This window comes from Caretta caretta, chromosome 22 (genome assembly GCF_965140235.1).
Source record: "Caretta caretta isolate rCarCar2 chromosome 22, rCarCar1.hap1, whole genome shotgun sequence".
NCBI lineage: Eukaryota > Metazoa > Chordata > Testudines > Cheloniidae > Caretta > Caretta caretta.
The window spans coordinates 7353237-7365389 of NC_134227.1; the positions used below are offsets into that span (position 1 = coordinate 7353237).

General features: G+C 44.0%; 1 protein-coding gene across 2 annotated transcripts in view; it reads right to left on the reverse strand.

Annotated features, from left to right (window-relative positions):
• Window positions 1-12153, reverse strand: part of CDON (cell adhesion associated, oncogene regulated) — a 99080-nt gene that overhangs the window by 13855 nt on the left and 73072 nt on the right. For both annotated transcript variants that reach the window (XM_048827653.2, XM_048827654.2), the window contains exons 17-18: window positions 10871-11157; window positions 8265-8344 (exon numbers count right to left, since the gene is read on the reverse strand). In XM_048827653.2, the coding sequence (XP_048683610.2) occupies window positions 8265-8344; window positions 10871-11157 (367 nt within the window). The remainder of the gene's footprint in view (window positions 1-8264; window positions 8345-10870; window positions 11158-12153) is intronic.

Sequence of the window (12153 nt, forward strand, 5' to 3'; positions counted from 1 at the left end):
GTGCCCCTTGCTGCTGGCCCTGAGCGGGGAGCAGGATGCTGATAGGGAAGAGGTGGATTTGTTAATGCCCATGGTGTGCTTGGATGTGGGGGTAGGGGGCAATCTGTTTTAAACGTTAACTGCAATATATTAATGGTAAGACTAATACTTAGCGGTTAACCGTTTAATATTTACATCCCTACTAAGATTATCAGTAATATCAGCCAAAGTTGGTGGATAAATTCCAGGATCAGCAGCATTGAAGCGATTCATGCAATGAGGCCAGGTACAGCCCAATAGCAATGCAACTGGTGGATTAAGCATTCAAGGTTGAGGTCATCCTTAACCCACATTAATCCCTTTTAAACAAAGTTTTTATAGAGGAAATTTTCTGTGTTTTTCATACAGCTACTGTTGGAGTGTTTTGGCGGTGCAAGGAAGGCAGCAGGGATGCACCCAACATCCCCTATGGCATGTGGGGATGGAGGGAGCAGGGATGTTTGGAGAAGGAGAGGCAGCAGGAGCTATCAGTCCTGCCTAAAAGTCCAGAAGGACAATGCCTGTATTGATGGGGCAAGGCAGATCCCATGAAGTGTCACAACTGCTCAGCCAGGCCAGTCACTGCTTCTCAGCATGGAGAACTGGAAGAGCTTTGTCAAACCGAAGAGCTTCAAACAGATGCTAGAGAGCCATAAGCTCCAGTCTCTGGAACTTCTCACCCCAAGAAACCTCCACCTCTACTCCCTGATTGAATCATGGAATATTAGGGTTGGAAGAGGCTTCAGGAGGTCATCTAGTCCAACCCTCTGCTCAAAGCAGGACCAACCCCATCTAAATCATCCCAGCCAGGGCTTTGTCAAGCCGGGCCTTAAAAAGCCCTAAGCACGGGAGATCCCACCACCTCCCTAGGTAACCCATTCTGGTGCTTCACCACCCTCCTAGTGAAACAGTGTTTCCTAATATCCAACCTACACCTCCCCCACCACAACTTGAGACCATTGCTCCTTGTTCTGTCATCTGCCACCACTGAGAACAGCCTAGATCCATCCTCTTTGGAACCCCCCTTCAGGTAGTTGAAGGCTGCTATCAAATCCTCCCTCACTCTTCTCTTCTGCATACTAAATAACCCCAGTTCCCTCAGCCTCTCCTTGTAAGACATGTGCCCCAGCCCCCGAATCATTTTCGTTGCCCTCCGCTGGTCTCTCTCCAATTTGTCCACATCCATTCTGTAGCGGGGGGACCAAAACTGGACACAATACTCCAGGTGTGGCCTCACCAGTGCCGAACAGAGGGGAATAATCACGTCCCTTGATTTGCTGGCAATGCTCCTACTAATGCAGCCAATATGCCGTTGGCTGGCTGCCAACTAGACATCGAGCCATTGATCACTACCCCTTGAGCCCGACAATCTAGCCAGCTTTCTCTCTACCATATAGTCCATTCATCCAATCCATACTTCTTTAACTTGCTGGCAAGGATAGTGTGGGAGACTGTATAAAAAGCTTTGCTAAAGGCAAGATATATCACATCCACTGCTTTCCCTGTATCCACAGAGCCAGTTCTCTCATCATAGAAGGCAATCAGGTTGGTCAGGCATGACTTGCCCTTGGTGAATCCATGTTGACCGTTGCCGATCACCTACTTCTCCTCCAAGTGCTTCAAAATGGATTCCTTGAGGACCTGCTACATGATTTTGCTGGGGACAAGGTTGATGGCAAAAGATCTTTAATCAATTTCTAACCACACAGTCTAAGGGGCAGTTCTCTTTCCTGAGGACAGCTTTTGGCTTTGTGACAGATATGGCAATTTCCTGCAATATCCTTGAAAAAACCTAACTGAATTAAATTTAGGTATCTGTGGAGTCCATAGTATGAAATGAAAACAATACATAGCTGCTATTAGCAAATATCCCCAATAGCCAGAGATGGGACACTAGATGGGGAGGGCTCCGAGTTATTACAGAAGATTCTTTCCCAGGTGTCTGGTGGGGGGGAGGGGAAGGGTGGGGTCTTGCCCACATGCTCTGGGTCTAACTGATCATTTGGGGTTGGGGTTGGAAGGACTTTTCCCCCAGGTAACACTGGCAAAGACCCTGAGGGCTTTGGCTTCCTCTGCAGCATGGGACACAGGTCACTTGCTGGTTTGAGCTAGAGTAAATGGTGGATTCTTCGTAACTTGAAGACTTTAAACCAAGATTTGAGGATGTCAGTATCTCAGCCAGAAGTGATGGGTCTATTACAGGAGTGGGTGGGGGAGGTTCTGTGGCCTGCAGTGCGCAGGACGTTGACTAGATGATCATGGTGGTCCCTTCTGGCCTTAAAGTCTATGCAGTATTGTGGGCCAGAATTTTATGTAACATCTCTCAGGGGGGAAAAGGATGTGAACCCAGGAAGTGTTATGGCAATCATGCTGTTTGTAAGCTTTTGCATTTAAAGCAAAGCACAGACTCTGTCCTGTTTAGGCAGTCTAGCTTGCTGTGGATATCACAATGTTGGCAGAGATCTGTGCAGGCTGGAAAAAACTTCAGTCAGGATGGAGAGAGACATAGGTCTCTACCCAAGAGAGGTGACTGTTGAGGAGCTGGGAGGCTAGAGGCGGTGCCTTTCAGGGACCATGGAGAAGGAATACAAGTGGAGATGCCTTGACCTGTGATGGGCTTCAATCCCATTGGAACAAGAACCAAGAGATGACCACCTTTACTAGGGGGTAGCCTCACTTTTCACACGGCAAGCACAGCTCTCAATTGAATTACAACTGAACCAGGCTCTCGGTCTTGGAGAGGGAAGACAGAATCCCATCAAAATACACCTTAGCTTAGCAGTAAGTACACTGAGCTGGGAACTGAGAAAACCTGAATTTAAATCTCATCTCTTCCACTCCCTGTTGCTTATACACTTCTGCACTTCACAGCCCTTAATACTGAGGAGGCTAGTATTAGCCACCCCATTTTACAAATCAGGGAACAGAAGTTGCACAAAATCACTTGTAGCAGAGCTAGGAACAGAACTGAGATCTCTGATATGGCAGACCCCATCTCAGCCACCCTGCTGCTCAGAAACAACCTGCCCAATCTGATGTACTTGACGATGTGGTCTGTAACTACTAGACCATTCTTCCATGCCAGAGCCAGGAATACAATTACTAACGTCTAATAATTAGAAATGAGGCAATCCCAATTCCTAGCATTTTACTGCTGTCTAGCAAATTGTTGAGTCACCTGCTGGTCAAATGCAGGTCACTTTCCTCTCGAGCAGAAGGTCCACACATGGTTACTCATGTATCTCCCTTACTGAATGAGGGAGGCAACGTAATGACAGAGGATGTGGAAAAAACTAATGTACTCAATGCTTTTTTTGCCTCTGTCTTCACGAACAAGGTCAGCTCCCAGACTACTGCCCTGGGCAGCACAGCATGGGAAGGAGGTGACCAGCCCTCTGTGAAGCAAGAAGTGGTTCGGGACTATTTAGAAAAGCTGGACGTGCACAAGTCTATGGGGCCAGATGCGTTGCATCCGAGAGTGCTAAAGGAGTTGGCGGATGTGATTGCAGAGCCATTGGCCATTATCTTTGAAAACTCGTGGCGATCGGGGGAAGTCCCGGACGACTGAAAAAAGGCTAATGTAGTGCTCATCTTTAAAAAAGGGAAGAAGGAGGATCCTGGGAACTACAGGCCAGTCAGCCTCACCTCGGTCCCTGGAAAAATCATGGAGCAGGTCCTCAAGGAATCAATTCTGAAGCACTTAGAGGAGAGGAAAGTGATCAGGAACAGTCAGCATGGATTCACCAAGGTCAAGTCGTGCCTGACTAATCTAATTGCCTTTTATGACGAGATAACTGGCTCTGTGGATGGGGGGAAAGCGGTGGACGTGTTGTTCCTTGACTTTAGCAAAGCTTTTGACACAGTCTCCCACAGTATTTTTGCCAGCAAGTTAAAGAAGTACGGGCTGGATAAATGGACTATAAGGTGGATAGAAAGTTGGCTAGATTGTCGGGCTCAACGCGTAGTGATCAATGGCTTCATGTCTAGTTGGCAGCCGGTATCAAGTGGAGTGCCCCAGGGGTCGGTCCTGGGGCCGGTTTTGTTCAATATCTTCATAAATGATCTGGAGGATGGTGTGGATTGCACCCTCAGCAAGTTTGCAGATGACACTAAACTGGGAGGAGAGGTAAATACACTGGAGGGTAGGGATAGGATACAGAGGGACCTAGACAAATTAGAGGATTGGGCCAAAAGAAATCTGATGAGATTCAACAAGGATAAGTGCAGGGTCCTGCACTTAGGACGGAAGAATCCCATGCACCGCTACAGACTAGGGACCGAATGGCTAGGCAGCAGTTCTGCAGAAAAGGAGCTAGGGGTTACAGTGGACAAGAAGCTGGATATGAGTCAACAGTGTGCCCTTGTTGCCAAGAAGGCCAATGGCATTTTGGGATATATATGTAGGGGCATTGCCAGCAGATCGATGTGATCGTTCCCCTCTATTCAACATTGGTGAGGCCTCATCTGGAGTACTGTGTCCAGTTTTGGGCCCCACACTACAAGAAGGATGTGGAAAAATTGGAAAGAGTCCAGCGGAGGGCAACAAAAATGATTAGGGGACTGGAACACATGACTTACGAGGAGAGGCTGAGGGAACTGGGATTGTTTAGTCTGCGGAAGAGAAGAATGAGGGGGGATTTGATAGCTGCTTTCAACTATCTGAAAGGGGGTTCCAAAGAGGATGGCTCTAGACTGTTCTCAGTGGTAGCAGATGACAGAACAAGGAGTAATGGTCTCAAGTTGCAGTGGGGGAGATTTAGGTTGGATATTAGGAAAAACTTTTTCACTAGGAGGGTGGTGAAACACTGGAATGCGTTACCTAGGGAGGTGGTGGAATCTCCTTCCTTAGAAGTTTTTAAGGTCAGGCTTGACAAAGCCCTGGCTGGGATGATTTAATTGGGGGTTGGTCCTGCTTTGAGCAGGGGGTTGGACTACATGACCTCCTGAGGTCCCTTCCAACCCTGATATTCTATGATCTCACAGAGTCACGTATCAGCTAGAGATCTGAAGGCCTAGGGTTCAAATGTTGCTGATAACATGTGAGGTGACCCTTTGGTTACACATGACAGAATTCCTAATTTTCCAGTTTTCTTTTTAAAAAATGTGAAAAGAATTCTCACAATATGAGACAATGTGCTCAAAAGCAAGAAAAAAAAGAATTAGTCAATTAAAGTGCCTTGCACAAAAATATGTTCCTCACTATGGCCATCTGTCACATGTCAATGGCTTGTGTCACACCCAGGCAGACTTGAAAGGTAAGAAATTTGATAGCTTTAGGGTATCTCTGCACTGCAGTTGGGAGGTGCAATTCTCAGCTCAGGGAGACGTACATGACTAGATCTCTGCAGCCAGCATGCTAAAAATAGTAGGGTTGCAGTGGTGTGGGCTAATACATACCTAGGATCTTGAATGGGGCTGTATTCAGGTGGCTAGCCTGAGCTGCTGCCTGTCCACCACAGCCACACTTGTGTTTTGAGCACTGTAGCTCGGGCAGAGCTAGCGTGTGTATGTCTACCCTAGCTGGGAATTACACCTCAAAGCTGCAGTGCAGATATAGCCTTAGTGAGATGGTAGCATCCTCCTTGAGGAGGATTTATGGCTTCAGTCCAGTTAACAATGGCCAACAGTGGCCATCTTTACTAGGGGAAGGTAGATGGTAATGAGTTTTAAGAATATGGGGAGTTTGAATGACAACAAATCAGGCATTTCCTAGCAGAACGGGTTCAAAAAAGTGAGATACTGAATTCTAAGGTTCCATTTTTAAATTAATTTTAGCAAACTAAATCAAGATTTAGTCAAAAATCCTGAAAACAAATAATCTTTACTCACCAGTGCAAGGTTAGTTTGGAAAAGACACATTCTTCAGAGAAAAAAGGCCAAAATCCCTACTTTAAGTGAAAAACACAACCTAACCTTAATACAGGAGGTATACTGGCCCTTGAATTCTATAAAGGAATCTCCTTTCTCCAGCTGTGACATGCCCAGAGCATGAGGCTGGCCAAACCTCTACCACATGCCACAAGAGCCTCAAATTCTGCATTCCATAAAGACGGAATGCTGTGCCCCCCAACACACTTGCTCTGGTTTTATAAATGGTCTCAGGGGATTTCAGAAGATGGCAGAAAATCATCATAGAATCATAGAATATCAGGGTTGGAAGAGACCTCAGGAGGTCATCTAGTCCAACCCCCTACTCAAAGCAGGACCAACCCCAACTAAATCATCCCAGCCAGGGCTTTGTCAAGCCTGACCTTAAAAACTTCTAAGGAAGGAGATTCCACCACCTCCCTAGGTAACGCATTCCAGTGTTTCACCACCCTCCTAGTGAAAAAGTTTTTCCTAATATCCAACCTAAATCTCCCCCACTGCAACTTGAGACCATTACTCCTTGTTCTGTCATCTGCTACCACTGAGAATAGTCTAGAGCCATCCTCTCTGGAACCCCCTTTCAGGTAGTTGAAAGCAGCTATCAAATCCCCCCTCATTCTTCTCTTCCGCAGACTAAACAATCCCAGTTCCCTCAGCCTCTCCTCATAAGTCATGTGTTCCAGACCCCTAATCATTTTTGTTGCCCTTCGCTGGACTCTCTCCAATTTATCCACATCCTTCTTGTAGTGTGGGGCCAAAACTGGACACAGTACTCCAGATGAGGCCTCACCAATGTTGAATAGAGGGGAACGATCACGTCCCTCGATCTGCTGGCATAATAAATTCATAATACAGAACAGACAGTAAGAACGTGAATGGTAGCTGACAAACTAACCTTTTTATGCTCAATTTAGAATTGTCTATCGCATGAAACTGAAGGAAAGAAACATACAACTGAGACCAAAGGTCAACCCTCCCCATTAACCCCAAACCCAATAAAACCCAGCAAGGGTTAGTTAATGATTGGAGCAACAGCAACTCCAGGGGTCTAATACTGGCTTTATTCAATCCTATCTAGGTTCGTATACTTTGTTCATCAGCTGATCAACTTTGAGACTCATCTGTCAAACACATTCACACTGACTTCCACTGTGTCCTTGGCTAAATCACAACCACAGTTGGCTGAAATTGGAAAGTTTGGGGGTTTTGATTGTTTTCATCCAAATTCAGAACAAAAACAAATTTACTAAAATTTTCTGACAAACCAGAGATGCCCAAAACGTTCATTTCAGAAACACTGAAATGCTGTGCTCTTGAAAGGAAATGTGAAACTGACAAGAACATGAATTTCAATAAGTTGTTCCACTGCAGGGTGCCTGCCAGCCACAGAGACATGGCTTCATGAGTAAAATTGACAACCTTCCAGCAGGCTGAGACCAGCAGCGCTGCCTCCTCACCAACCCCCCAGCTCTGGGAGCCAGAAAGGCACTGCGAGTCCCCCAGAGCTAAGGTTGCCCTGGGACTTTGTCTCTCTGTGCACAAGAAATAGATTGAGGCAGTGTGCTTGCTGATCTGCTTTTCCACACCCTGGAGCTAAAGGAAGGCGAGGAGGCAGAGCGTTAGGGCACACTGCTGTTTCAATGGAAGTTTAGCTAAATATGTAGCAGCTACAGTGAAACATTTCACTCACCAAAGCGACATTTTCTGATGAAACTAAGTTTTGTTGGAAAATTTTCACCAGCTATAGTCACCACCTCTCAGCTTCTGCTTCCAATATGTAAAACGGGATCATCAGCATTTACACTCATAACAGTGCTGCAGAGATTGTGGTTTGTAAAGCTCACTGAAGGTGATACCAAGAAGTAGAGGTGTAACAATACAAACTGTCTCACTCTCGGCTTTAAAATAAAAGGTTAAGTAGGTTTAACTGACTTGAAATGGTGTGATTCCCCCCCCTCGGAAGAAAAAAAATTATAATTGCTACACCAAATTTTGAAACATAAAACAAAATTTTTGTTTCTGTACCTAACATGTACATATTACACAAACAATACAAACTGTCTTCCGAGGGGGGGGAATCACACCATTTCAAGTCAGTTAAACCTACTTAACCTTTTATTTTAAAGCCGAGAGTGAGACAGTTTGTATTGTTTGTGTAATATGTACATGTTAGGTACAGAAACAAAAATTTTGTTTTATGTTTCAAAATTTGGTGTAGCAATTATAATTTTTTTTCTTCCGAGGGGGGGGAATCACACCATTTCAAGTCAGTTAAACCTACTTAACCTTTTATTTTAAAGCCGAGAGTGAGACAGTTTGTATTGTTTGTGTAATATGTACATGTTAGGTACAGAAACAAAAATTTTGTTCTAACTTACCTGTTATTGTTCCGACAGTTCCGGCAATTGATGCACTCCGAGGGATCGGTCTGAGGCACTGCTGTGTACATTCCACCACCCTGGAGGAAGAAGGGGAAAGAAACAACCCAAAATGAATGGCAACATAGGCATACAAGATGTAGTCTATGATAAATGGGCACAATGTACGTTAACCCCCAGGACTTCTCATTTAATTTTGAATCTTAATCACCTTATCAATCTTCAGATCTGTGTTTTGTAATGTGGCATGGGAATACTGAGCTTCTATTATACAAAGTCTAGCTGAGTTTTCTGCCAGCATTTGTGTCAGAGAAAAGTAAATAACTGTACCTTAGACAAGTATGTAGTAATTTCCCTGGCTTATTTTCAGTCTAATATGTCCAGGTTTAATTTAATAAACACACTGTAAATATGTTTATTTTTAACGCTGATGACAGACATGAAAGCAAATTCCTATTCATTAGAGAACTGTGCCCCGTTTGGGGTGACAGGGTGTTAAATATTCAGGGCTGATGTCACAACATAAACCCATCCCACTTTCCTGTAATTACTCCGATTAGATCAGTTTACTTCACTAAACAGACTTTTGAAACATTTTATATTTTTACAGATGGGGTAATTCCTTCGGCAGCAATGACTCTGGGGTGCGAGGGATTTTGTGTTGTTGGTTTTGGCTGAACAGGCCCATTGCAAGCAAGTAAAATGGCCAGATTAACACATACCTCATTGTTAAATACTAGGCGGACACTGATGTGAGTCATTTGAAAATGGTACTGTGCTGTTGTGTTACAATTCTGCATTTTCTTAAGGGGCGCGAGTTTGGGAAAACTAATTCAACCTCTGAGTTTGAGTTAAGTTGCATAACTGCTTCTTCTCCAGTATTTCTTATTTTCGTATGTCTCTGGACCGGGTCTGGTCCTACATTTTGCAGACCTGTGCACTTATATGTGTGGGACCTGTGGGACCACTCACACCATGTCTCTTCCCCAGGCCTCTTTTCTTCATTTTCCCCAAACACTGGAGCATTAAGAGGGATGCCAGTAAGAATGGGGATATAAAGTTCCTTTGCTCTGTATTGTGATTATGTAAGTCTCACTTGTTCTGTGCAGGAGTGGTCAGCTGCGGACATCCTTGTCTCAACAACCTTCCACACCATTCCAAATGGGGAGATGAAAAGAAAGGCAGGTATTTACAAGGGACAGTCCTCTAGAAACATTACGTCCTGTGGTGCTCTCATGGGCCTACTCCACCCAGAACAGCGCAGGGATCTGCAGATCAGCCCCACATACGTGCACCTGGAACACAGGGTCCTATGTGGTTGTACACCATGTACATAAGCTTAGGGCAAGCCTTGCTCTGTGATTTCTACCTGGAAGAAGGGACCCCAAAATATTAGCCACAGAGTTCATAAGAAAGCCTGTCTGTATAGTATCTACAGTCCATGCAGCATCCAGATATCTGGAGAACCACATCTGTGTGCTTGTCTAAACCAAAATACCAAAGCTTTTGAGGATCCCCATTGCTAATGTTGGTTAGATAGCTTTACAACATAAGAAATCTTTTGGCCATGGTTGTTCTTTTAGGTAAAGGAAAAACTGCACCTTTGGTACTTAAACTGTGGCGCAAAAAGGAGACCATGTGATGAGATGAATAGTCCACGTTCCAACCTGGAGTTATCTGAAGTGGCAACTACTGTGTAAGTGGCAATTTGCTGTTGAATAAAATGAAGTACTTGTGTTCAATTACTAAAGCAAACAATCGTTCCATTTTTTCCCCTTTGGAAACAGCATTCATTACATAGACTTTTTGAACTTTTCCTGGGCAACGTTCACAGTTTTGAGTAGAACCAGTGATAAAAGTGGAGTAAGTCTGAAAGTAACCCACCTGTTTCCACAGACAATAATGAAATCATTATTCTCTCTTGGAAATGGAACACGTTTCAGAAAATTAAATATTTTTCCACAGCACACAAAGGCTGGATCACAGGTTAAGACCAGTTTTTGTTACTTCAAGAAATTAGTCTCAAAAGTTGCAAATAAGGGACTCAGTAAGGCAGACTTATTTATTATGTTGTTGTATTTCAAGACCGGAGGGACTTTTTCTTTTATGAGACCCCAGCTATGTGCATGCTGTGGTAAACTTAATAGCACAGCTTACAAATCACAGATCTGAAACAGGTGTGTGTGTGTTTGTGGGGAACAGTCAATTTGTGAAGCTGAAAACTCAGGAACCATCATTAAATCTGATAGAAAGACTGAGAAATACCATATATACAGTACAGTATCTCAATCCAGCATTGCACGAGTCTCAAAACTCTCAGACTAAAAACAAGGGTAAGAGGAGACTCCCCAGACTAAATACAGTTATTGGTGCCTCTAATCCTAATCTCCACAGGAAAGCCCTGAAGATGAAAGTATGAGAAACACCATGCCCAGCTACTTCCACTGGAACAAAGATGGGGTAACTGGTAGTTGTTAGCTCCAGCACAAAGACTTTAGTATTTCCACAACTGACTTGACTTGCTGGAGCTTCCTTTCACACCGTGAATAAAATTCCAAAGTCAAGATCAGGACCCTTACATCATATGTGAGTCAAAGCACTCTTACATTCACTAAATGATGGGGATGTTCATAATCCATGTGTGTCCTGGATAGAGAGTTGGTGTGCCCTGGGTAAAGGCCAGTCCCTCCAGTCAAGCCACCATTCATGATCCCATTAACTCCATTGGGAACCTTGTGATGGAGGTGTGGACAGCCATTACTGAGACTACCATTGCTGATGAAGTTTCCATGTATGCTGCCATTGACGCGGCTTGTGCCTGGTAAAGTAGCGTATTCGACCATTTGCCCATTGATATCTGCACCTTGATAGAGGTAACCAGGAGGGTCATACTCTGCAAAGAGAGACCCACAGGGAAAAAATTAGAACACTTTGTTAGCATAATTTTGCTAAGTATTCAATGTATGATTAAAGAATATTTTATTTTTCATCATACTTCTAAAACCAAAGTCAGATGAGTGTTTCAGAGATACAGAAGTGACTCATCTAACCCTTTTCAGGGTTTTTATAGTAGCCACAAATTGTAACATCTAAGTGCTTAATATGCAAATGTTTTCCATCTCTACAATAGCTATGTCCACACACTAATCCTCTTGGTCTGGAAAGAATTTAGCAGAAGATGTTGCTCTGTAAAAATAGGATTTTAAAACAGGATCATTTGCATGATCAACTCTATGGCAGAGACAATTTAACTTATTTTGGTCCTGCTCAGTTTCAAAGGAAGTTTTGCATAATTTGGGTTTGCTGGTGGGGAGTATGGATCATATTTAAAGCACCACAGACGGTACAGATAAAGCTAATTAAAGTACCAGAAACAGAGGGAGCTATTTAAAATGTCACATAAGACTCAGCTTGCTCAGAGTATTTGCTGGGAATAGAAGCGGATAGCTTTTGTACGGTGCTATAAACTAGTATTCCATAGTACTTCACAGTGCGTTTCTAGTCAGAAACTGGCAGGTTTCTGCTTATTAACAGCTGCTCCACAGCCTGTCGCCAGTACTACAATGAGCCTCAAAAAAAGTGCCACAAGATCTTTCCCTTTATCTGGAAAAATTAGAGCGAAGCAAAAAGAATGTTGGCTTTATACGGCTACCTAGAAAACCACTTACGCACATGCTTAAGTCTAAGCATGGGAGTACTGCCACTGAAGACAAAGGGACTATTAATATGCTTCAAGTTAGGCACATGTCTAAACATGTTGCCAGATCAGGGCCTCAATAACTTATCCAAAGAATGGCATCTTCAACAGTGCAGCAGAACACTGCAGCAATCTATACATGGCTCAATCCTCTAATGGGACTCAATGCAGAGAAACAGACACATTACTACT